At 44.5% G+C, this 27,549-nt stretch overlaps 1 protein-coding gene across 4 annotated transcripts in view; it reads right to left on the bottom strand.

The window, feature by feature from the left end:
* Positions 1–9,121: 9,121 nt before the first annotated feature.
* The window catches only part of ARHGAP6 (Rho GTPase activating protein 6), a 491,723-nt gene continuing 473,295 nt past the window's right edge, over positions 9,122–27,549 (bottom strand). For 3 of the 4 annotated variants that reach the window (XM_007129261.4, XM_028492520.2, XM_028492518.2), the window contains exons 10-13: positions 25,547–25,644; positions 15,509–15,777; positions 13,780–13,860; positions 9,122–11,062 (exon numbers count right to left, since the gene is read on the bottom strand). In XM_007129261.4, coding sequence (XP_007129323.1) covers positions 10,365–11,062; positions 13,780–13,860; positions 15,509–15,777; positions 25,547–25,644 — 1,146 coding nt within the window. In that variant the 3' untranslated portion in view covers positions 9,122–10,364. The remainder of the gene's footprint in view (positions 11,063–13,779; positions 13,861–15,508; positions 15,778–25,546; positions 25,645–27,549) is intronic. The other variant, XM_028492519.2, reaches the window with a different exon arrangement.

Consider the following 27,549-nt stretch of genomic DNA (forward strand, 5'->3'; position numbering starts at 1 on the left):
ACCGGGTTCGCGCCCCGGTCCGGGAGGATCCCACACGCCGCGGAGCGGCTGGGCCCGTGAGCCGTGGCCGCTGAGCCTGCGCGTCCGGAGCCTGTGCCCCGCAACGGGAGAGGCCACAAAAGTGAGAGGCCCGCGTACCGCAAAAAAAAAAAAAAAAAAAAAAAAAAAAAAAAGATAACTAAGGAGAACCTACTGTACAGCTCAGGGAATTCTACTCAATGCTCTGTGGTGACCTAAATGGGAAGGAAATCCCAAAAAAGAGGGGATATACGTATATGTATAGCTGATTCACTTTGCTGTACGGTAGAAACTAATAACACTGTAAAGCAATTATACTCCAATAAAAATTAATTTAAAGAAACAGCTTATTTTCCATGTGATAAAGGTATCTGAGAAACAAGCTTTCACTCACTAAGCTAAAGATAGGGCCACTGGGCTTAAACCATCTAAAGAGAAAGGGAGAGTGAATATTGTTCATTACATGTACGTACATGGGCATAAACAGGCACAGCACACACACACACACACACACACACACACACACACACACACCACAATTTAATTATATAAAAAATATTCTGAGCCATGTTTTCTGTACTATTCTAGATCTGACTATTAATAGATAGACATACTTTACCTTTTGTGACACAGACGTCACCCTCAGGGCCATTTGATCTGGCAGTTTAAAAAATAGGACTGTTAGGGCAAGAACCTGGTGGGGGGGGGTCCCATATATCAGGCAGTTGAGTCCAGAAAGGAGACAGAGAACTGGCCGGACTGGTGTCAAATTCAAAGCCAAGAAAACACAGAGTCAGCGGGAGGAGGAAGAGAAGAGGTGGCACAGGAAAGCAACCTGTGGTCCACAGTCAGACAGCGTTTGCTCTGGGTCTTGCTGGCAACTTTGGGCTGCGTGTGGGCACCCAGGAGGAACCAGAGGCCGGCAGGCGAATCCCTCCCAAGTCCCTGCCAGTGGCGGAAGTGCTGGACCCAATGACAGAGCTTGAAGATATCCTTATCATTCCCCGACAAGAGGCATCAGATAGCATTTTTAGACTTCATTATTTCAGCCCTGAAGCAAAAGGAGCATCTAAGGCCTATAGTGCAGATGTAATTTACAAGGATTGTGCTGGGCCTCCGCGGCACGTGGGATCTTCCCGGACCGGGGCACGAACCCGCGTCCCCCGCATCGGCAGGCGGACTCTCAACCACTGCGCCACCAGGGAAGCCCTCTGGCAGGTTTTTAACACACATCACATGGCAAGCATTCCACTGTTTTTGTGAAATCATAGCAGGTACTGGAAATTAAAGTTTCGAAGACAAGTTTCTTCTTGGGGAGCCTATATCTATTTGGGGGATGAGGCTTACATTTATAATTAGCTTTTACTTAATGCTTTAACATATACATTGTCACATGTGACAGGGGCTGCAGAAACTATTCATGTTGAGTGGTATAACCTAGGAATTGTGAGAAGAGAGACGATTTCACAGTAACAGTGGAGTGGAGTCCTGATGGATGATTAAAGGTTATTATTTTGGAGCTCTGTGCAGAATCGTCTTTTATACACATTGCTATTCCTTCTACATTCAGGATAAGTTAATGTGATGAGTTCCTGTGGCTCTTCAGTGGCTGGGTATGGAATATTATCAGGATGCTTTTGGCTGCAAGGAAGAGAATCCCTGCTGGGACTCACCACCGTAAGTGCAAGATTGGGTATGTGCCTGGTCGATTGCATATCTCCGGATGACTTCCTTCCAAGCTCAATTTCAGCCTCATCTCAATTGGCTGATTTCTTTCATCATCATCAGATGGCTTCTAGTTGCTGTCTGAGCTTTCCGATCCTTATTTATGGCCAGTGGATATGAGGCGGGGTGCGAGGGGGAAGTCTCCCACAACCAATGGAAAATAAGTTTTCTCTTTAATCGATTTGGGCCAGTTTGGCATTAGGCCTGTGTCCTCACACCCCTCACCTTTCACGTTCCCAGGAGAGTGCCTCGTGCTTAGATTAACCCAGACGAACCATTTGGGGAAAACTGCAGTGCCCACTAGAGAATTATATCACTAATTAATTTAAAAATTAGTTGTCATTTCATTAAAGTATTTTTTCCTTCACTCTCTTAGGTTGGCATTTCAAATCTGGAGATGGTGGCTGGTGGAATGGAAGAAGACAGGCTTGGGGGTCTTCATTTCTAGACTGATTCTCTGCATTGGCTAGGGGATTTGAACCATCACTTTAGGTCTATAAGCCTCACTTTCCATAGATTCTCTTGAAGGTTCCTTTCTGACCAGAATTCTAGGTTTTATGTGGCCTCTTTCTCTCATGTTCGATGGACTGGGTTATGCCATGTTTTATGCTGAAAATTTTTAAGCTCAGGGAAGACAATGTGGTTTGAAAACCTACTTCAAACTAGTTTTTACATAAAGTACATCAATGGATGCACTCTTTTTTTTTAACATCTTTATTGGAGTATAATTGCTTTACAATGGTGGGTTAGTTTCTGCTGTATAACAAAGTGAATCAGCTATACGTATACATATATCCCCTCCCTCTTGCGTCTCCCTCCCACCCTCCCTATCCCACCCCTCTAGGTGGTCACAAAACACCGAGCTGATCTCCCTGAGTGGATGCACTCTTAAAAGACTACATTTCAGATAATTCCTGGTTAACCAGTGCTTTCCTTTTCCTCTATAAATAGTGCTGGCTTAGAAACAACCCCAAAGTCCATCAGCTGATGACTGGGCAGACAAGTTGTCGTCCATCCGTACAATGGAATCTTATTCAGCCATAAAAAGGAATGAAACACTGATATATGCTACAATGTGGATGAATCTTGAAAACATTATGCTAAGCAATACAAAGGGCCAAATATGGTATGATTCCATTTATAGAAATGCCTAGAATAGGTAAATCTATAGAGGCAGAAAGTAGGTTAGTGGATGCCACAGTTGGGGTGAGAGAGGATGGGGAGTGACTACTAATGGGTGTAGGGTTTTCTTTCAGGGCCGATGAAAATGTTCTAACAGTGATGGTTGCACAGCTCTGTGACTAGATTGGAAACCACTGAATTGTACACTTTAAATGTGTGAAGTGTCTGGTATACACTTATAGCTCAGTAAATCTACTTGAAAAAAAGGAAAAATATGTGCTGGCTGATCCCTACAGCTAACAGATCTCCTATTAACCGAGTTGTCAGTCTACCAAGAGTCAGTAACTTAATTATTTTAATTAAGCAAAACAAAAGACGATGCATAAACCAAGTCTGTACATAGTAAGGAGTGATTAAGAAGGGTTTAAAGGAGAATCACTAAAAATACTGCCATGAAACTGGAAAGCATTGGGGAAATACTGTAACCATCCAGAATAATTCTTTGCTCACTGCAAAAGTAGTAGTGGTTTCTACACTTTGCTTCAAAGACGCTGGAGGTGGGGTGTTAGACGATGGCTGTGGATGAGCTAAGAAGGGGGAGGTGGGCTGCTGCGCCTCCCGCACCCAGAGAAAGAAACAGCCTCGGCTCCACGTCGGAAGCTGAGCAAATGGTGTCCGTTTATGTGCTTTCAGTTAAAACTCATTTTATGATTTCCTGTGTCATCTGACTTAAAAAAATATGATTCGATACTGTTCAGACAAAGTATTGCACGAGGGCAGCATTTTGGATCTTGCTGCCTTTCCCCACTCCACCTCTCCCCATTCCGTGGTTTCCCCAGCTAGATGCTCTTCAAAACTGTGTGTAGATCAGAATCCCCTGGAGCGCTTGTTAAAATGCAGATTGCTGGGCCCTACCGCCAGGGGTCCTGATTCAGTAGGTCCCGTGAGAATCGGCATTCCGAGAGCGTCCCCAGGAGATGCTGAGGCTGCCGGTCCCGGGGCCAGGGCTCGAGCTTCCCATTCCTCCCGCATCCTTCCAATCCTCTGCACTTACGCACGCCCCATCTTTGCGATGCATTTACAACTGCCACGTACTTACACAGCCGTGGGTCAAAGTTCCAAGTAGGAAATGTGAAAGCAAATGTTACATGCAAATGCCACTTGTCCAATGCTGCTTATTCCCAAGTCATCCTTGAAGTCCTCCTGCTCCCCTCAGTTCTAAATGTTGCAGAATTCCAACCTTTGTCTTGTTTTAATAACGAAAAGCTTTCCTTTGAAAGTTCATCTCACATCGCTCTGGTAGGTGATGATGGGGGCGGGGGAAGGTGACAATGGGGTGAAGACAATGCCCACCCAACGGGGACACAGAAAACCCCTCTGATACTGGGTACTTCTTCTATGTGAATCGTGGTCTCAAAAGGCAAACGCTCTCCTGGTGGCCGCTCCCCCGAGCTGCAGAGGTGTTCTGGGTTGTCTCTGCTCCTTGAGCTTTGTTCACCATGCTCGCTTGCAAGGGCGTAACAAAGTGCCACAAACAGAGTGGTTTAAACACCAGAAATGTATTCCCTCCCAGTTCTGGAAGCTACAAGTAAGATCAAAATGTTGACGGAGCTGTGCCACCTCCGAAGGTGCTAGAAGGTCTGTTCCGGGCCTCTCTCCCAGGTTCTGGCTGTTCTTGGCTTGTGACAGCAGAACTCCAGTCTTCACAAGGCGTTCTCCCTGGGTATGTGTCTGTCTCTGCGTCCAAACTTCCCCCTTTTTAGTAGGGCAACAGTCATACTAGATTAGGGTCCACCCTAGTGACCTCATCTTAAGTTGATCGTCTGCAAAGACTCTCTTTCCAAATAAGGTCACTCACAGGTACTGGGGGTTAGGACTTCAACGACTTTTCGGTGGCGGACACAATTCAACCCATAACGTTCATGTTTGCAGAATGGCTGTTGAAAACCTCACCGGGGCCAGGCCAGCTTGTCCCTCTGGCGTCTGAGCTCTGTCACTGCTGAATTGCTTCTTTGCACACTTTACTCGGCAGTGACATTGCAAACCAGCACTGCCTTGGTCCCTAGCAAGTCTTTGCCCTTCTGCCAAGCTCAGCTGTGCTCATGGCCACAATGGCATCCGCCCCTCCAGATGGGATAAGCGGCTGATGGCGGCCAGCTCACCTCCTGCGAAGCAACAGGAAGGAAAACCAACCAGGCGACTCATCTGCCCTCAGGTTCCCCTCATGACTGAGTTTCCCAAGCAGATTCTGGACCCAGATCCTTGGTCTTTGACCAAGTAAAGTGATTTTACTTTAAGAGGACTCTGACCACTGAGTTGCCATGTTTCTTTCCTGCATGAATAAGCGTGTTTCTAATTCCTTCTCTAATTCATTTTACCCTTGTGGAGAAGACCACTCAGAATCCAAGACTTGGCATAAAGACGGTTTTAAGCTGAAGACATTTGAGATTCAACAGATGCAGAAAAAAGCCTTCCTGAGCTTCCCTTATCTGACTAAAAGCAACTTCTGGGAAATGAAGCTACCATAAATCCCCTCTCTGGGGGAGTTTTATGGTCCTGATGGAGACAGAAAGACTGATCATACCTGTATAGACAACCATTATCAAAAACGTTCTTATCTCCTGTCTGCTCTCCTAAAAACCCGTTTGTTTTTCTTAAATAAACCTATTTGTTTTTCCCTTAGAAGCTGTTTCTCCCCACTCCCTTTTCCCTGCTAGGTTAGGTCTGTAAACCTTTAACTATTTAAGGAGCCAGATAATTCTTCTGTTGGTTCCTGTATGCATATGAAATGAACCCTTTTCTCCTGTTAAAGGGTCTTTTGTTTAACTGGTGATTAAACACCTACACCCTCTAAGCAAACGTGGTCATCTTGTTTGTAAGGAAACAAGAAACAGCTTTGCTCCCCCTAGTGGACAACGGAAGGTTCGGTCCAAACAGCAGGCCCGCACACTTGGATGGCCCGCCACCAAATCCTGGTTCTGCTACCTTCCAGCTATGCGACCTTGGGCAACCCATTTGATGTCACTCTGAGTCTTTTGTGCCCCCTGGAAAATGAGGATAGTCATGGTTCCCGTCTACCGCTTGTGGGGGATGAAATGAGTTAATATGAGTGAAACTTAGACCAGAGCAGGTGTCGTTAATAAATGTTAGCTCATCGTACCTGCATTTCGCAGCAGAGGGCCCCAATTTATTTTTTCTAAAGTGATCTCACATGGGACACCAATTATACTGCCAGTTGTTGAATACGTGTTGTATGGCTGCCGCAACTCTAGGTATTTTCTCACTTAACCCTCAGAACAATCCTGGGCGTTGGGTGTTACTATGCTTCGACTACTCTGAGAAAATGGAGAGTTAGCCAGTTCAAGTAACTGGTACCCAGCTAATGAATGATAAAGCCGGTAGTCAAGCTGTGTTCTCTCTGACCCTGAAGCCCACACTTTGAAACGTCACTGTTTCTTCAATCATTAAATACTTATAGAGCACCAACCAGGAACCATGGAAATACACATCTGCTTCTCACGTTTACTATGAAAGTTTAAATCTTAGGAGTGAAAAGGTGATGCATCACAGGCCACCCGCCCGCCCTCTTTGTCCCCTACAGTACAGAGGTCTTTGTGGGGCAAAGCTGGTTAGGAGACAGTGTCTCTGTGCTTGCCATCAGCTTCTCCCCAGACTGCCTCCTCCTTTCTTTAAAAACCTTTTTACCTGGAAAATAAAGTCCTACCTTTGTACTTGCCAGAAGGCGGACGGCCTTGTACTTTTTCTCCACTGCGTGGTAAACTGCTCGATCGTATTTATACGCATACGTTCAGCCAACATTTATCAAACACCAACTCTATGTCCGGTCTCTGCCCAGTCCTGAAGACATAGTCCCCGGCGTCAGGGACAGAGTGGGAATGACCTACAGATAAAAATGTACGGCCGTACCCATAATGCACAGCGATGCTTGTTAACATGGTCACCTGCGCCAAATGCCAGACTAAGCGGCGATTCGGCGTGCTTGTGGGAGGGGAGGAGTCACGCTAATTTTACAAGAAAATTAGCATTTGACTGAATAGGAAAAGCAAGGAAGAGCATTCGAGGCCCTTGGGACAGAGGCAGGAAAGCGTGTCCTGTCCGTGGGAATGGGGCGTTTTCTGCACGTGGCCAGAGTATGGGGAGAGATGAGGTGCAGACGGCAGATCGAGACCAGATTGTGGAGCGTTTTGACGGCATCATGAAGGATGTGGACCTTGTCCTGTAGGCCAGAGGGAAAAGCTGGCCCCGATGTCTTTTAAGCAGGGACGCGCCTACGACCAAATGAGTCAACAAGCCTGGGATCCCAGGGAGGCTGCAGGTGAGACTCCCTGGACGGATAGGTGGGTAGGGGCTGGAGACCACGTGGCTCCACGTGGAAGTCGAGGCTGCAGTTGGTCGTTCAGGGCTGTTGAGGCACCGTGGGGCGTTCGGTGTAGATGTCAAGCAGGCTGTTGGGGACCTAGTGGCTAGCAAGGCTGCAGATCAGGGTGGCCACACTTAGCAAACAGATGCTCAGTTCAACTGGAATGTCAGATAAACAGCAAATCCTTTTGCAATATTTGTGTGTCCCATGCAACATCTGGGACAACGAATCTTTTAAAAGTGTAAGTATATCCAAAATGGTACCTGAGACATACTAAATTAAGATTAGTCATTTATCTGACATTCCAGTTGAACTGGGCTTCCTGTATCTTATCTGGCGACCCTACCTGAGAGGTACCAAGGTGGCACGCTCTGGATCCTGGCCCCTTTCCCTACCATGCCAGGATGTGGAGCTTTTATTACTAAACCTGGGATGGCCCAGGCAGACTGGGATGAGTCTGAGTTGCTCACTCAAGGCTGAACAGACGTTGGTCAAATTGAACTGAGAGAATTTTCTGACCCTTCTGAAACCTCTGGGGGCCTTCGGTTGGGGCTGGTGCTCTGTGCCCCGTGAGGAACCGCAGACCACGCCAGGCCAGGGGTCTACACCCCAGAGACCACTGTCTGCAGCTCCACGTCTTCACGACGTCATCCGCTGCCTTGACCGTGCCGATGAATTCCAACCTTTATTGGAATTTTCCTGTGGTTTGGATTTTTTTCTCGAGATGTAAAGCAATTATACTCCAATAAAAATTAATTTAAAGAAACAGCTTATTTTCCATGTGATAAAGGTATCTGAGAAACAAGCTTTCACTCACTAAGCTAAAGATAGGGCCACTGGGCTTAAACCATCTAAAGAGAAAGGGAGAGTGAATATTGTTCATTACATGTACGTACATGGGCATAAACAGGCACAGCACACACACACACACACACACACACACACACACACACACACCACAATTTAATTATATAAAAAATATTCTGAGCCATGTTTTCTGTACTATTCTAGATCTGACTATTAATAGATAGACATACTTTACCTTTTGTGACACAGACGTCACCCTCAGGGCCATTTGATCTGGCAGTTTAAAAAATAGGACTGTTAGGGCAAGAACCTGGTGGGGGGGGGTCCCATATATCAGGCAGTTGAGTCCAGAAAGGAGACAGAGAACTGGCCGGACTGGTGTCAAATTCAAAGCCAAGAAAACACAGAGTCAGCGGGAGGAGGAAGAGAAGAGGTGGCACAGGAAAGCAACCTGTGGTCCACAGTCAGACAGCGTTTGCTCTGGGTCTTGCTGGCAACTTTGGGCTGCGTGTGGGCACCCAGGAGGAACCAGAGGCCGGCAGGCGAATCCCTCCCAAGTCCCTGCCAGTGGCGGAAGTGCTGGACCCAATGACAGAGCTTGAAGATATCCTTATCATTCCCCGACAAGAGGCATCAGATAGCATTTTTAGACTTCATTATTTCAGCCCTGAAGCAAAAGGAGCATCTAAGGCCTATAGTGCAGATGTAATTTACAAGGATTGTGCTGGGCAACACCTGCCCAGCAGGTGGGAAACCTGAGTTCCCATCCTGGAGCAAACCACCTCCTCATCGACAACTGAGTTTCAAATGAGAGACAGTCAGCCTTCACGTGCTTCAGTGTCACTGGGGTTTACGTCCCCAAGCCACCTGATATTTTTTACTAGCTCTTTAGCTGTGTATGTATAGTACTGCCATTATTTGTTACACTTGGACTTGGGGATAGGGAAGTGTATGTTTGGAATGGGGTGCGAGTTCACTCACTAGATTTAATGCCAGGGAACGAAGGCTTTGCTTAACTTTTTATTCATTATGGCACAAGTAAGAACTTTAGGAAACACCACTGAAAATGTCATCGCCAATATGAAAATTAAAGAGTAGCATGTTTTATAAAAAAAAACAACAACCATCTTTTTGTATAATACACATTCCCTCATGAAGTGAAAAGAAAATTTCATAAAATACTGAAGCGAATTGCCACCTGCTGGTCAAAAATTGTTTTGCAGTTGAAAAACTTCAAATTTACTACTGAACTATGGTAGGAACACTTCACACTACACATAAAATTACCAAAGAAAACATTTCCTCAGCCTTTGGCACAATGTACATACAGAGCTTAATTTTTTTCCGAATATGATTTACTTTACAAAGCACTGCATATATAATTTGGTTAAAACTGATTATGGGGCAAAAGGAAAAACCATGTTCTGTAATTTGAATACTCTCTTTCGATCCTTAAACACTTGATAGTTGGATTCCAGTTGGCAGTTGTGAAAAATAGATAAAAATCGTACATGATAAATATATATTATATATGGTCTCTATAAAATTGAATTTGACCTAAAATGGGAAGGACAACTTCTTAAACATTCCTTCTTTGGCAGGCACGGCCTTTCTCTCTGAATTCTTTCTAAACAGATTCTAAAAATATATTCCATAATGTACCAAATTTAATATTTTCCTTACAACATATTCAATACGAAAAAGCATTCAGTGACTATATGTTGTTGCATCTCACGACTATAGAAAAATATGGCTTCTCATATTCTGTTTTATTTTGTTTTGTTAGTGTTTTCCTTAGGCATTGAAGGAAGGGCTGTCCCCAGTTAAAAAGCTATGGCCAAAGCACAGACACCCGCTTGTGCGCATTCTAGAACACTCTATAGAATCTCATTACTTAGAATAGGTGATTAAAAAATGTGTTTCTTCTGTTTTCTGTGAATATAACATATAGGATTATCATACATAATCTGTTACAGAATATACAAGAGTCAAAACTGAAGACACATAAATACAATTAAGCTATACCAAAGCAAGAGTTTTATGTTATACAGAGCCAAGGTGAATAGCTTTTCGATTGGATATTGGCCTCCATTTCTGTCTCTGTTTTTGCTGAAGGCTGGCTATGCAATAGAATCTTATTAGAAATGGCCAGGGTCCTAGCGCTCTATATCTTTAAGTGAACTGACTTTTCTCGTGTTATTTTTTTTTTTTTTTAAGTGTAAAAGAAGAAAAACAAGTAAGCGCCCAATTGTCCAACACGCACTTCCCCCCACTGGGTGGAAGCAAGCTGTTTGGGACGGGAGGGCCGAGCTCACACCAGCGTTTCCGGGAGGGCGTCGGGGCTGTCGGTGGATAAGAGCTCCCAGATCTGCCACCGCCCTCTCTGCCAGTCGAGCCAGTTGGGTTCCCCCAAGGTCTTACTGTTCTCATCGCTGGCGGGACCGGGGTAGGCGCTGCTCGCTTTTGGCTGGGCGGCCTGATGTTCTCGCTCGGCTCTTTGGCTTCCCTCTTCCAAAGCTCTTCCGGAGCCTCCTTCTGGCCTCTGGGGCCTCCACAGCGGCGGCTCCGCGGGCTGGTGGGCCGATGCTAGGGCCTGCTTGCCTGGACCAGGATACGGAGGAGGAGGCCTCTTGTCGTGCCCGGCACCCTCTGCAGGTCTCTGGTGCAGAGGCTTGGCTCGCCTCTGCAGCCAGGCCACCGCCGGCTCGCGCTCCGCGAGGTCTTCGGCGCTGCTCGGAGTCCAGCACGGCTCCGGCCTTGGCCTTGGCGCGCGCCTCCCGCCCCCGCCGCCCTTGACGGGGGGCGTGCTGCAGACGCGGGCCACGGGCGCGTGCGCCCTGCACTCGGCGATGGTGCTCGTGGTCTGAGTCCTGCCAATGACCTGCGCACTACTGTCCAGTTCCATGGGGCTCCCCTGCCACCGGGGCCAATTGGGGGACAGGTTCCCTTGAGAAAGAGAACACGGCCCCGGTCGGAGGGAGCTGCTTTCAAAAATGTCTCCGTAGGAACCTGGGAGCCGGAGAGAAGGACGAGAAATGGAATTGGTTTGTAGAACCCCTGTCGGGATGCCCTGTTATTTCCTTCCTACCTGCCAGTTTCAAAAACGGAAAAAGTGAGGACACGCTTAGTTGTTGTTGCCTAAAGTGAAAGACTTCCTAGTAAGAGACGTGAGCAGTGCTTTTTGATTACTGGCACAATTCGTGAAGCAGCTCCAAAGACAGATGCCTGGACTCTGACAGGTTAGCTGTCAAATGCAACCAGATAGTCCCTGGCCCTAATTCATGTTTTAGGAAAGCCCCCTTCTGCGTGGTTATGAAAACTTTTCTGAACCTAGAAGGTGAAAGGAACATTCCCTTCCTGTTCAGTGCAACTTGCAATCCAGAGGAGACACAAATAATGTTTCCATGTTTCTGTTGTGTCAGTTAAAGCTGTAGGAATAAATGAAATGAATCAAAAATGCCTCATTTGGTGCCAGAAGATAATGAAGACAGCAGCCGCTGTGTATATTCCACCACCACCACTGTGGGAGAGACTGGCTCGTTGTTCACCAAATCGTCCCCTTTCCTTACTGGATGACATTTCCCAGCCTCCCTTGCAGTTAGGAGGGCCACATAAATGAGGTCTGGCTAACACATGTGCAGAGGTGTGATGTGAGCCATTTCTAGGCCTGGTCTAGTAAACAAACAAACAAAAACCAAATGCACTCCTAGTCTTTCCTGCTTCCTCCCTTCCTTTAACTTCTAGCCCAGGATGGAGAAACCATGGAAGACTCCAAAGCCTCTGAGGATGGGGGAGCCACTGGCTAGATGGAACCTGAGCCCCTGAATGACTCTGTGGAACAGAGCACTCCCACCCTTCCTCGCCCTGCACAATCCGCAGTGGACTGGGCGGTGAGGGAGAAATCAACCTGCGAGAGGTTAAGCCACTGACATTTAGGGGGTGTTTCTTACAGCAGTTGGCCTTCCCTAACTGATACAACTTTCCTCAGGAAATTGAAAGGAGAGCAAAACAGTGCATTTCACAAGCAAGTGCGGAGTTCCTGGGGCCTATGTCCCCAGGCTGCCTTTTCCCTATGGTTTTGCCCTGTCCTCTCATTTCTTTTTAGTAGGCAGGAAAGAGAGCAGATCACTTTGGGGAGAGAGGGGCATATAAGCATTTATATAGGGACAGATCAGAGTTGAAACAGCGAAGGAAAACAGAGCAGAATATCGTGGAATAGTTTATCCTTGGGGGAAAAGGCAGTAAAGCACTTCATGGGATACAGTGAGATGTAGTTAGATAATGGATCAGTACTCAAGTACTCAAACTGGATTAGAGGCCATTAAGTTAAAAATGTACCATGCTTTAAAAATGTCATATGGGAGGTATTACAAAACAATGAGAAAAGGAACATATACACACATATACATACATGCACACACATTTGGGAGAAACAATAAAACAAAACAATTTACACACTTCATGCAATATATTAACATATATTCCAGATGGATTAAAGAATTAAGGGTTAAAATAATGGAATACTATGAAAGGGAAAAGTACACAGATGACTGACTCTCCAATGCTTAAGTAAAAGTAAAGATTAATTTTGCGAAATAATTCACAACAAGAGAGAGTGATAGACTTACTTATGTAAAACATTAAAAAATTTTCAGATATCCAAAAAGGGGAAAAAAATGCAAGGGATAATAATATCAGTGGCAAACAAAGTGGACAAAGGGTTAACGTCTTTATGATAGGAAGAGTTTGTAAGAATCAATTTTAAAAACACTAGCATACACAAAAAGCCAATGACATAACTTATAATCAGTGGGGGAAATTCAGCTGATTAATAGAAAAATGAAAAAATACTGGTGAGAAGTAAAGGCAAATGAAAATAATAAATACAATTTTGTTCTTTAAAGAAGCCACAATGCAAACCCAGTGATTTGCAGTACCAATGAGGTCAAAGTGACACGGACAGTACAGTGAAATGGCACTGCCATCTACAGCTTATGGAGCATAAGCCAACGGATCTTCTATGGCATGTGAAGTGACTGTACCTCTGAATGCTTGAAAAGGTTCATCATTTTTGACCCACTTTCCTATTCTGTTTTTTTGTTTGTTTTGTTTTTGTGTTTGCTGCACCACGCGGCTTGTAGGATCTTAGTTCCCCAACCAGGGATTGAACCCAGGCCCTCAGCAGTGGAAGCTTGGATTCCTAACCACTGGACCACCAGGGAAGTCCCCCACTTTACTATTCTGGATTTGTAACTGGCTTTCTGAAATTTTGTGAATTTGTTAATAACTTAAAATACCCAAAAAAAACAAGTTACATAAAAGAGGTCCCTGACATCATAACTTATTACAACATCAATAAAAAATGGAAACAACTCATTGTCCCAGCATTGGGCTATAGACTACGAATATGCATCTGGAATACTACATGGCTCTTAACAATAATAATGGAAAATAACTGGAGAATGGACGGTAAATAAATCATATAAAGGTACACAGAGAGAATGATTGTAACTATCTTTAAAAACTCTTGCAAATGAAATGAAATAAAGTCAAAGACTGATGTACTTTGGTGGAAAGGAAAAGTATATTTATCCCCTTTTTCTCTGTTTCCAGCATTTTCCAAATAATATTTGACAAGCATGTAATACGATGATAGTAAGGTGAAAATGAAAGGAAATTAACTTAAAAAGTAAATGAAATACCAGTTTTAAAGAATCATCCTTTACCTGTCATTCCTGGGTCTTTGGATCCACTTTTTAATGTTGAATGCCAAGTTCCCCAGATATTGAAAGCCTCCTCTGCCATATCTAGGAAGAAGTGTATAAAAAAGGTATGTAACTCACAATCAAACTGAAGAGCAAAAAATCAATAAACAAATATGTTTATAACATCTCTTTTGCTCAAAGTACTATATTCGAGATTGTGATGGATACAAGACAGAATACAATGCAGACCTGCCTTTTAAGATGCTTATTCCATTTGAGATTTACAAAAAGGCTCTTTCTCTATGACGGCTGTGGTAGACAGAATAAGTAAGGACTCCCACAAAGATGTCTGTGTCATGATCCCCAGAACCTGTAAAGATGTTATATTCAAAAGGGACTCTGCAGGTGTGCTTAAGTTACGGATTTTAAGATGAGGGGATGATCCTGGATTATCCGTGCGAGCCCAATGTAATCACAAGGGTCTTTATAAGAGGGAGGCAAGGTAGAAGACGCTACGTTGCTGGCTTTAAAGATGGAGGAAGGGGCCAGGAACCAAAGAATGCAGGCAGCCTCTGGAAGCTGGAAAAGGCAAGGAAACAGATTGTTCCCTAGAGTCTCCGGAAGGAACACAGCCCTGTGGACCCATTTTGGATTTCCGATGTCCAGCACTGTATGATAATAAATTTGTGTGCTGTTTTAAACCACTAAGTTTGTGGTCTTTTGTTACGGCAGCAATAGGAAACGAGTAGAATTGTGATGGGTGGCAACAGCTCTGCCACGTGATAATAATGACTATTTCTAGAAGCAAACGTCTACTGGATGCTTCCCTGTGTTCCACGGTTCATATGCATTCTCTCATTTAATCCTGAAGAGATGACCCTGAGTCCATTTTACAGATGAGGCAAGTACTTTCGCATTTTAAAAATAAATTTTATGCCTGATGGGAACATGTAAAAATAATTTTGACACGAATATTTGTAAAATTAAAAAAAAACTGCTGTGATTAAAAACACCAAAAAAAAAAAAAAAAACAAGCCCTTTCAGAGTGGCTCTTCAGATTAAACTATAAATTTGAGATAAAATAGTAAGAATTTGTACTGTGTCTTCCAATTATTACTTTAAAAGTGTCCTGTTGAGTCCTGACCCTGAGGAATTACTCCGTGGAGGGAGAGAACAGAACCAAACATTCGGTGGTCAAATGAATTTGAGAAAAGCTGCAACCCATACCCTCCCTCCCACTGTGGAAATTCATGGTGCCCACTAGCACTTTAAAGAGTTTGAGAACTTGTACAGTAGCGAGACCGTTAGCTTGGTCAACCCAATATTTCCCAAATGTATTTGACCATGGAAACCTTATTCTGCCTACAAATGTCATCTCCCATGGAGACCTCTTTGGAACATGCCAGCTTGTTATATAGTAAGTTCAGCTTGTTCTCTTTATAAAAGTTAACGGTAATGGTTTGGTGACATCTTAGCCTAACAAATATGCACCCAAACCCACAGGCCAGGACACACAAAGTTCCTCGGATGCTGGAGCAGAAAAGTCAGCTGGGAATGTCAGGGGTTGTCAGAGCTTGAGACTGCTTCCCAGCTAGCTGGGTCTGCGGGGACTCAGACTCAGAGTCGGGGTTTGGCAGGTCCTCAGTATATGCTCATTGAATTAGAGAAACGTGAAATGGTGAAGGGATGGAGAGAAGGTCCAAAGCGCCCACATGAGGCCACATGCAATCAACGTCACTGGTGGAGTTACCTTTCCCAAGCCTTGGTCCAGGAGAACTCTCCCTCGACTTCGAAGATGGCAAATGGCCCACCCGCACATACTGCTCTGGCCCTTTGTAAAGCTTCTCTGAGCCCCCCGGGGCCACGTCCTCTTGCATAGCCAGCAGGGAGCGCTCGGACAGCACTGGGGAGTTGTTGTCATAAGGGGAGAGGTCTCCGCTGGAGGCCTTGTTGGAATCTGTGGACGAATGCCTTCCTCCCACGGAAAAGGAAACTTCCGACCTCAGCATGTCGGGGCTTCTGGCACAAGGAGACAATTACAGGTGCGTGAGTGTGTTAACAACGAGTGACCAGATTCAAACAATCCGACGGTTTCACACAGGACAGGAGGAGAATGCATGGACACGGGCTGAAACAAAAAGAGCTTCGGAGCAAGGTTCCAAGACGCCTGTGTCGATAAGGTGAAAGCGTTTCTATGAAATGGCCAGCAGATGGCAGTAAAACCCAACAGATGTTACAGGAAACAGCAAGGCGAAGTGGCGCGGGGGAGGGTGAAACACATGGATCCCTGCCTTCTCCAAGGTGCATCACTGAAACGCCTGTTGGCTCAATCCCTGTTTCCATTTAAAAATTAAAGTCTGCTGCTCACTATCTGTTAAGTAGGGAAACACTGTAGATAACTCTTTTACTTTCCTCAATATCCTGAATTAAAAATAATTCAGATAAAACTACGATCGAAACTTTACATGTCGTTCATTATGGCTTTACGGACACCTTTTCTCCCCGCACCCAAATACTTAGTGTAAGTGAATCCGTCCTTCCTGAGGACGAGGATAACAACGATGATGATGATGATGATGACGATGATGATGCTGGCGGCTAAAAGGATAAATATATGACCATCACTAGAGTCCACTGTATTTAAATACACCTAAAAAGATTCTGCACGGCACTAGTGCTTTTACACATTGATGTAAAACGTACTAATTAGCATATCCATTAAGGTTTATATGTGCATGAGTTGTCACAGCAACAGAAATAACAGTGAAAACAGTGAGCAGAACAGGAAGATGAGAACATCAGGAACATGACAAGAGCGTTGGAAGTCTTACCTGGGAACATCTGTCTTTTCTACCTTCCTCAAAACAGTGGCCCTGACATCTTAAAGGAAAATGATCACAGATTGATGAAAAGTTCCCAAACCTGCTTCTGTTCCCCCCGCGCTCCCCCACTTCACTTCTCTTTACTTGTCTTTGCTTTCTTTTGGTTTAATTTTTTCAAAACAAATCCTTTGTGATCTTAAAGAGGGTACACCCATGGCTGAGCAAGCCTTTCCTAACCAAAGGGTTCTGTGCATGCAACACGGAGGAAGGACACTCTCGGGGGGGGGTCTAGCTTCACGGTGGTCTCCAGCAGGGGTTAGTGCCAGGGGAAAGCATCTCAGCAGCTGTGACATGCTTTCCCTGTCACCGAGGCAGCCAGAGGCCCAAGCACTTTTTGCTGAGGGAATTTCTTACCCACATGGAATAAACAGTCCTTTCCTTGACTCCTGTTTAAACCGATGACCTTATGGGAAAAGAGCCAGAGGACAACCACGAGGATGGTTTTCCAGAAACTTTAGGCCTCCAATGAATGAAGGAAAAATAAAAGGAACTTACTACTTCTGCTGGAAAGTGGGGGGAAAAACCGATTTAACCGCCACTCTTTAATTAAAGGGGGAACCCTCCCTAATTCTAGTGGAGGGAACACAAAACAAAACAAATGGACACTTGTCTGTCGTCATGGGGTTCGACTCTCGTTGAGGAGGCTTTACTATGAAAATGAGAAAACCCGAACGTGTTGAATTGGTAGCAACACAGAGCTCAGCTCAGAATCAGGGTCCTACATTCTGACCAGGGCTAGAAATCAAATCGCTGGGCTAATTTCAGTTGTTTTCCCTGTTTAGTTGACATTTTTCCATTCACTACTGAAAATGTCTTATGTCTACTCGGCAAGAATAAGTCATAGTGTTATATCGATAAGAGTGGGCGCGTAAAGCCTTATTTTATGGGCCGTTTTACAGAGAGTCAAGTCAATTCACTTGCCAAAACAAAATAACTATCAGGGCTTCGAATGCTTTTTGGCCCCTTTACAATAGGAGGCAAGTTTTGGAAAGGTCGTATTGTAGCTCATGGAGACCACAATAGTTCGGTCTCATAGCTTGCTCTTCTGTCTTACAAAACATGTAGAAGAGCATGTACTGAGCAAAGTATTATAAGTTGCAGATTCAGCCAACAGTTATGTGCATAAAGAAAAACACCTCATGAAAGAAATTTCTAGGGACATTTGGGTTTCTCCCAGGCAAGCGGGTTATTTTTACCTGCTTGGAGGTAAAAAGTATTTTTCCACATAGAACCACGGGTCATGAAATAAAGAATGTATCTCTCTTTGCAATGACCGCTAAAAGGCTCTGAGGAATTGGGGCTCCACTCGAGTTGGCGTATTGGAGCTTGTGTGATACTGGAGCTTGTGTGAAGCCTTTGTGTGTTTCACACCCCAACTTCATCTTACCTTATTACTCTTTCCACTGCTTTCCTTTCCCTGGTCTTTCAAATTACTTACTATGATATTGTTCCACTTTACATATTTTTGCGAGCTGCTTCAATACATTGTTTTTGGACTGGTGTACAGACAGGGAAATCAAGTCCATGTTGCTGGGGGTATTAAAAAGGCAGCATGCTTCATGAGAGCATTCAGTTGGTTAAAACAAAACAGAGAACAATAACAGCAATAACAAAAATAACTGAAGCTGTCACATTGTTTTTTCCTCCATGATCATGGCTGTGATTGGATCTGATCCAGCAGAGGTGAGAGAAGAGGAGGTGGAGAGCCACTGTCCTCTTCCTCTGTCCTTTGGGCTGACTCTGCAAAACCTCACTCAGTGGTTCTGAGGCGGCCGCATCGCTATCACCTGGGAAAGGCATTACTTGTTGGAAATGCAAATTCTCAAGCTCCATTCTGGACCTCCTGACAAGACTGGCCACCATATGCAGGGCCCAGGGCAAACTGAGCATGCGGGGCCCTGAGATTAAAAAAATCATTAGAATTTCAAGATGGTGACAGCCGATCACTAAGCCGAATGGGTGCTGCTTCTGAGTACAGGGTTCAGCCCATGAAGCTGGCTTGGCCGATTGAAAGGGAACCTCTGGGGGTAGGGCTTTAAGAGCCCTCCAGGTAATTTTGAGGCTTGGGGAAGTTTGAGAACCCCAGATACCAAACCTACCTGCCTTCCCTCAACCCACAGATGTGACCGTGGGCTATGGATCTAGTAAGAGTCAAATCAGGAGGGAAACCACAGATAGTGGCCAAAACCTCAGCCCTGGCTGGCAGCGGGGGTATAAATGTGGCGGTCCTGACCTTGAGGTGGCTGGCGCCACAGCTGAGTAGAGGAGAGAGCGTGTACCCAATCCAGCCAGCTCGGGTCTGCAGGATCCGGATAACTGAACGTTGTTTGGTTATGGATCAGGACGCGTTAAGGGGAGGGGGGGCAGGAGGGGCCAACCTGCCTTTCTCTGCTCTTCTGTGTCATTCTCCTAAGTCAAGCCACCAAAGTCACCACAGCTGCGGCCCCAATCAGGGGAGAAACTGGAGGAGGTGGCTAGAGCTAATCCCTGGAGGTAGAGGTGAATGAAGCAGACACAGACCACGAACCTCCTCAGGGTGGCTGGGGTCACAGCCAGGGACACGGGCAGGTGGGGACACCCCATGAGAGGTGATACCTCTTTTCCCAGCCAGCGTACTTGCCCGTGGAAGTGGATACTGATTGAGCGCCCATGGCAAACAGCTTGTGGTATATACACTCATGTGAAGTAACCCCTTGGCCTGAGAGAAGCACAAAGGTTGCTATTTATACAGAGTCCATTATGTGGCAGAAATTGTACTAAGCTACTGTCAACAACTCTCCTTGTTTCTGATCATAAGTCTAGAGACGAGCCAAAGAAATGAGGAGATATCAAAATTACATGTCTTTCTAGCAGTACCGGCATCAGGGGTCGAGACTCCTAAAACTTATTTCATAAATACTATTCAAAATGATTAAAAATCAATAGTAAAATGCTTGTCTTATGCTTAGAGTTGGTGGCCCTTTTATATGTTTAAAGCATTTCCTATTTATCATTTTATTTTCTTGGCAGAGGTCAATAAGATGGTGGCCGAATGTGCCTAAGAACCCATGCCCAAGAATTGTCTTTCCACACAACAGCCCACCAATTAATAAACAAAATAAACAAAACAAAACTCCTCAGAACTCTCACTATAACACTGGCAGTTCAGAGTTTTAAAAAATTTTAGTGTCATTCCATCGCCTTATCATTCGATCAATTGGAAACAAATCCAGGACCCTCCCTCTGGAAACTGAGACAAGCAGCCACCAACGTCGTCTCTAAGATTTGCCTCTAAAATGATTCTACTCTAGGAAGACAATTTAAAGTTCAACACTCCAAGTAAAGGCAATGAAATATTCATGCATTTATCTAAAATATTTATTCTAACCAGTGATTCACTAGATGAGAAATCGTTTAGAAGCACAAAATGTTCCCTCTTTCTACGTCTTGGAATTTCATGGATTTGCGTGGATACACTGCCAGTTGACCTGGGTTTGCTTCCATGAATGGAGAGCTTTCCCATGAGACCTGAAAGCCCCGGGACCATCCACAGCATGCATGGCCAGTCTCAGCCAACCAAACAAGCATGAGATGGACGCGGAAAGCGAATCACTTTCTCACCCTTAGCTGGTCCCTCCAGGTCAGGGTGTAAACACGCTGGCAGGGTACTGTGGGCAGGCCTGTACTGCAGCTGGAAGCACAGAACTTGTTCTGTGGATAAACGGAAAACTCCGGTTCAATCACCGGAAGTGGCCAGCCCCTCACCGAGCAACCCCGGTGAGAAACACCTTTGGGGATTTCGAACTTGCATTGGCTTCATGCTTGGCTTAGCCACGAACTGATAAACCTCAGTCTGTTGGAACTCAAAGCACGTAACCATCTCGGACACTAGTAACGGTACCAGGAAAGGAATCCACTGCCACAGTAGCTCTGGACTTATGGAAGGTTTTCACATTCCTCATGCTCAGTTCTGCAAAGCAACCCTTATGCAGAATCCTAGGGACAAATGCACCCTGCTCCAAAGAGAAGCTGACATGGATCCAAACTCCCACCAGGAGATAAAGCCAGCACCCTGGACGTTAGAATTCGCCCAGGTCTTTTAAAATTTGTTGATATTTTGCTCATCAGAGATTTTTGGTGTTAACTTTGATTTTTAAAAAATACTACACTTCAATATTGTTCATTCTGATGACCATTTTAACACACCCTTAAAATCTGCACCTCACTCCCCTCACCCTAGTGCCTGCCCTGCCACGATACTGTACTTGTGTTCTGTTGCAAATGCCTGCGTTTAACATACTTTGTCCTCTTTGACTCCATTCTCATCCCCTATTACCTTACATCCCTAAATCAAGGGGGAGGGTCTATTTTAAGTATCTTTGAAGAAAAGAGCACATAATTCTAATAAATATACCAGACAAGCAATTAAAAACCTGGAAGTCTTTCATTGTTAGTAATCTAAATCTCTTCTAATCTCCTCTTGGCATGCCGTTTTACTTGAAGCCAAAAATGTAAGTAGACAAGCACAAGAAAAAATAACGAATCCTCCTCTCACTCCCCCAATTCTGTTGTCGCACATAAAGAAGGGAAAAGACTCAAATCAAAACATTAAATTCCCAAATATCACTAAATGTTTTATCTTTCAAAACAGGGATTTTGATGAATATGTTCTCGTTCTTGGTTTGACACTCTTTTGAAAACTTACTTGTCCACTCCAGATAAAATCTTGTGCAGTTTCCACGTGGGGGCACAGGAATCTAAAACCTTATTTAGGTATGTGAACTGATGGCAAAGAACAGAAGCTTCAGGAAAAAAATCAAAGGGTCGGAAGAGAGTAATGAGGCAGCTCGTACATATCACTGCACTTATGATAATTCATTTTAGAAGCTACTGTTGCTTCCCACTCTGTGGTCTGCCTGCAAATCCTTTCCATTCTTACCTTTTATAGCCCTTGTAGCTGAGTTTTCACTAAATAAGGTCTTCGGAACAAGAATTCTGTCCATTCCCATTGCGCCACAGCTTATCCAGGTTCTCGACCTCATGACCTGCAAACGCAATCGCTTCCAGTCCCTTCAGAAATCTACCCGGCCTGGTGCGAGCAGGTCATGTTCCCAACTTCAGTGACTTTCACCCTCACCCCTCTGTCTGTTCCAGAACTACGCCATCATCCTGATGCCCATTAGATCAGGTGAGCTTTGCCTTTCAAGACAGTGCCACAACTTAACGTGGATGGGTTCTCTCGCGCCATATTGCCTTCATAGGTTGTTATCTCATGGACAGCAAGGTAGAATCTAGTGACACCCAAGTTTTTGGTAAGTAGTTGTAAAGGAACAGAATGGTGAAATTCTAAGTAATGTGATAATAATCACTAACAAGCACTAAGCATTTATTTAAAAACCAGATTCTATTCTAATAGCAGAACAACTCCATAAAGTTAGTGTGACTTTTTATCTCTAGTTTACAGATGAGGAAACTGAGACGGAGAGAGAAGAATTTATTTACCCAAGACCGCACAGCTAATAGCAGTGTAACTGGAATTTGGACTCAGGCAATCTGGCTCCGAATCCAAAGCTCATAACCAGCACGTTATATCATAGAAGGGTGTGCTATTGATGGATAATTGACATGTCAGTGTGGCCAGCACTGTCTGGCATTTGGGGTACTATAATTTGTCACCACTGTATTCTGTCATTACCATGATCTATCATCACTGTAATTCTTTGCCGCTGCTTCTTGATTTAAGCACCGCTGCTAAGCTTGCTATTTAAGGGCTTCTGCCCTCTGTGCTGGCCAGCCTCCTTATCGTGTCCCCAACCAGCTGACATATTTACTTTTATGACCAGGCCCTGATTCAAGCTCCCCAAACATCCAGGCCTATTGACAAGCTCTCCAGCCTACAAAGTTCCCTGCAAATCCTTGCTCTTCTCAGAAGATATCGAAACTCCACGTGGATCTATGGTCTGGAGCGCTGGTTCCCTTCTTTGTCAACACAGAGACCCCTTTGGAATGTAACAAATCACCTACCTCAAGTCCCCGGATGACAGTAAATATGTAGTATCTAAATGGGGCAGCTCTCAGCTGGCAGTTCTTAGCCTGGCTGCTTGTGAGAAGCACAGGGGAGCTTTTAAAAATCCAAGTGTCCAGACTGCACCCCGGAATAAATGAATCCAAATCTCTAGGGGGGGTGCCCAGGCAGAGCCGTTCTTCACGCTCCCCAAGCGATTCGAACGGGAGGCAAGGCTGAGAACCAGGGGCTCAGCACATATCATCTTCACCCTTGTAGGCCTCCTTCAACAAGTCTGCAAGTTCTTAAAGATGTAAGCATTTACACAGAGAATGGATAAACAACAGAGTCCTACTGTAGAGCACAGGGAACTCTATTCAGTCTCCTGTGATAAACCATACTGGGAAAGAATGTCAAAAATGAATGTACATATATATGTATGTATAAATGAGTCATTGCTGTGCAGCAGAAATTAACAAAACATTGTAAATCAACTATACTTCAGTAAAATAAGTATTGAAAAAAGAAAAGAATATGCCTTGAGATTTTAAGCTTTCGCTACTCAAAGTCTGGATCATGGCCCAGCAGCATCACAGCATCATCTGGGGGCTTGTTAGAAATGCAGTTTCTCAGACTCCCTCCCCTAGACCTACTGATTCAGAAAGAACATTTTAACAAGATCTCCTGGTCATCTGGATGCACAGTGAAGTCTGAGAAGCACGCCTTTAAAGCACGAAGAGACTACCTACAGCGCGAGGGTTAGGACTTTTGAAGCCTCAAAAGGCCATTAAAAATAAATATTTAGTTACTAATGTATGTATTTTCACCTCACGGTAGCGTCATCAACCTTCTGGGCTGCTACCTGGCCTGCACCTAGAGGAAGAAACCAAACATTCCCTTCTCCTCCTTACTGAGAAAGTCTTCTCCAAATGTTTTCGGTTCAATAGTGCTAGTCTCTGACATCTTCGGCGCTCCTGTGAGCTCACCTTCCTTTTCTTGAAACCCTGACACTCCCCTAAGATCTTGGTGTAGGGTCAGCTTGCCTAGGCCTTACAATTCTTATTCCTATAGGGACAGGGAACAGAAGAGGCTGCACCATTGTACAGTTTGGGATGGGCTTAATAAGTACGCTTCCTCCTTTTCCTAAGAGTAGAGAAGGAAAGGCTCACTTCGTGGCATTTATATGCAAAGAGCGTATTGAAGACCACATAAAAATAACTTCTAACATCTATTCTTCAAAGTATAATATTCATATATTTTAAAATGTCATATAAAAGCAGAAATTCGATAAGTCAAAAATCAGTGGGTTTTTTAGGTGTGTGTTTTCTACCTTTCCCACAGAGAAGTGTTTTAAAGGCAGCTTAATGGGGGATTCACAAAGAGAAAGGCTGCCATGTCTGTTTTCTTGCACAGGGGAGGGAAATAAGTGAGTTCCTTTAAATTCTGGTGGCACAAGATCTCCTATGAAGAAAAGCCCTTTGTTTGTTTAAATTAGAATCTCCACCTTGATGATAGTTAGGAATCTAGGAAAATTTTAAGTGAGCCCAATTCTCTGATATGAAAAGCAAGACCATGAAATACCAGGCCATGTATACAATTTGAATACATTTTTATTCCCTCGGGGCTCTTAGGGTTTGAATCCTGGCAGAATGTCTTACTTGAAGCAGAATTTATCTTGATAATGATTGGCACAGAAATGGATTTTTAAAAGTGCTCTTGAAAGGACGATCCACTTAAAAATTCGTCCCTGTTCTACAGGACACGGAGCAAAACAGTGTGCAATTCCTTTCCACCAAATTTCTCTAAAGAATGTAATTTTTAAATACCTGAAATAGTTTTAAATGAAAATTAGTACATCAGGTTGGACATCAGTACAAAAGAAGAATTTAACATGGGTCCACGTTTCTGAGATACCATTGAATAAGACATACCATTACAGTATTTTATGTATGACTAAGAGGGAAAAAATGCTACGAATTAATTTAAGACATGTTGTTGATTATGAGATTAACCTCAGTTTCAGAGATGATAAAACATGGGGGAAAATGTGTGTTAGAATTGTTGAGATGCAGTAGATTAACAGGCACAGCATAAGACGATACTTTCACGAAGGAAACGTTTCCTGTCACAAATTTAAGGTTTGGTGTCATGGTGGCAACATCACTCCTGGTTCATGACGCAATATTATCCCCTCAGCTAGCTTTGTTAAAGTTCACCCCCATACACTCTGCCTCTATAGCAAATGGTTAAGATAAATCATAAAATCTGACTAATGGGAAAATTCAGTGCTTCTCCTTTGGGGGAAAAATGGTGGCTAACCGTAGCCTACAGCAAGCCTTGTATTTTCCTCATTGCAAACATGGGTGCTTGTGTAGACCGGCGTGCATTTTTCTCAAAAGTATGCTAGCTATAAAGAGCGGGAGAGTTAAGAGGGTGAGCATCTCTAATTTCATGGGTACCTACGGCTTGGCTGAGGCCTGTCTTGTGGTTTGCTAATGCATCTGTCCCGTAGGTAAGTTACACACGTAAGATGCATCCAGGCGCAGCCCTAGGGGCCCCTGAGCACAGTTTTTAGGATTCTAGAAGTGGAATCACTGATGCACATAGCTGTCAGTTCCTGAGCTTCCTGCCAGTGTGATTTAGTAGGTTTTTTTTTTTTTCCAGTAAACACGGTCCAAAGGACCTCAAGGGGCTAGAAAAAGAAAAATGAAACAAAAATCCCATAAAGCAGTTTCTAATTTGATAAGTGGATTGGTAAGACGAGCATTTTCTGTTTAGGTGGATTGATCAGATTTGCCAGGAAGTCACCAAAATTCCACTCAAGTCACCCTGCGTGGAGTTATGTAAACTTTTCTAATTCTTTGGAAGTGAAAATAGAAATCCCCAAGGCGGCTTTAGAAGATGGAAAAACTGGCATACTCACGAAGATTGGGAGGCCTTTCTTCTGAGTAAATAGTCCACCACATCGGGGTCGGTCTCTAACAGGCTGATCAGCACGTCATTCTGGAGATCCGGGGGAACCTGCAGGGGCCAGATGTTGAGGCATAAATAAAACCGCTCCAGAAAGAGGCGAACTTCGGTCACTGGCAACTTGACAGTAGCATATAAAAGGGTGCCTTAAAAGTTGTAAGAAAACAGAGTGATCTGTTGGTTAAAACCAAACCTACACCAACCCATACAGCCAGTTTCATTCTTAGGACAAACTGGATGACTACCAAATAGTCATATTCAATAGTCATTTCAATTCAAGTGGGGTGAATTGTCACCCCACTTGCGACTGGAGATACAGCCTAACCATTTGGGTACCTCTGTTGTTCAGACTCGATTTTCTTGGCTTTGAATAAGCAAAATATCGCGGTTAAGAGGAATGGTGTTTATGATTTAGTGTCCAAATGGGGACACTTTCTAGAGTTCATATTTAGAACTATGCCAAGACAACAGGCATAAGTTAGGACTGTCTTGGGCAGCTCTGGAATGTGGGATCAGTTTACTGAGGACAGGCCCTGGAGCCGGAGACTGCTTTTTTTTTTTTTTTTTGTCTTTTGCGGTACGCGGGCCTCCCACCGTTGTGGCCTCTCCCGTTGCAGAGCACAGGCTCCGGACGCGCGGCCGTGGCTCACGGGCCCAGCCGCTCCGCGGCACGTGGGATCCTCCCGGACCGGGGCGCGGACCCGCGTCCCCTGCATCGGCAGGCGGACTCTCAACCACTGCGCCACCAGGGAAGCCCGGGAGACTGCCTGTATTTGAGTCCCAGTCCCACTTGCTGGGTGTGGGAGTTTTGGCAAGGTATATGACCTTTCCTGGTCTCAGCGCCCTCATCTGTAAACTAGAGATAATAAGAGTACTCACCACAAAGGGCTGATGTGGTGAGTAAAGGACTTACTACATGTTGAGAACTTAGAAAAGCACCTGGCAAATAGAAAACGCTCAAAGCAAAATGTTGACTAGTACATTTGCACATGCCACTTTGTCATTCAGTGCCTGCCTTCACTCCTTTCTTGCCTCCTGGTCTATCAGCAATTAACAGTTTCTTGCTTCGTAATTTGATGAGGCATTCACTAGAGTGTTATAGATGAGCTTCATGTGTTTCTCTAAGCCTAATCCTCGGTGCATTAGAAGATGACCTTACAATCCTAAATCACTCATGTAGAAGTTTTTTCTAGGAGAAAAGATTGAACTCGGCTCCAGTGGTTTTCTACTCTGGAGATGCTGTTAGCTCAAGCAAAGGAAATTCAAACTGTTGAGGGAAAATACATTTTCAGTCTGATTCTCTCACACGTGGGCTCGGAGACAAGACTCTTAAATACTGTGGGGACATGTCTTCTGAGAACGAGTGTTGGTGGAAGAACTGCCTTCTGCCTGTTGCAGAACTCAATTCTTCTTGAGCTCTAAGAAGCTGGAAACAATTTTATTAACAAAAACAGGGATGAAAAAGCAACAAAATGCTTTCCTCCTTTCATAAATCTATTCTTCCTACTTCATTCTGAATCGTCACCCTAGTCACACAAGCTCAAGATCTGGGTGGGATTCAAGCTTCTTTGTGTCCTTTCCCCTCCCTGTTCAGAGCTGGGAGATCTATTTGATTTCATCTCCGTGATGCCTGGTTACTTCTCCCCACTCTTTCCCATTCCAACTGCAATGATCCAAGTTTGAGTCTTCATTACCCCTTTGGAGTGGTCATCTGTTGGCCATTACCAGCCTTCATTTCCCTCTTCTCATAACAGTCATACCCCAAGTTCCCTCTGGAGAACTAACTGCTCCCCCACCTCCAGCTGGAGGGTGAGGTGTAACCTCGCCTAAGTCAATGATCATTCCACTCCCAGACTACCATGGTTGCCTGAGCGATGAGCATGTGACTTCACCAGAAGCAATGAAAAGCTGTGAGAATTTCCCAGAGACTTCAGAGGGACAGGACACAGGGCCTGA

Source organism: Physeter macrocephalus, chromosome 7, assembly GCF_002837175.3.
Source record: "Physeter macrocephalus isolate SW-GA chromosome 7, ASM283717v5, whole genome shotgun sequence".
NCBI lineage: Eukaryota > Metazoa > Chordata > Mammalia > Artiodactyla > Physeteridae > Physeter > Physeter macrocephalus.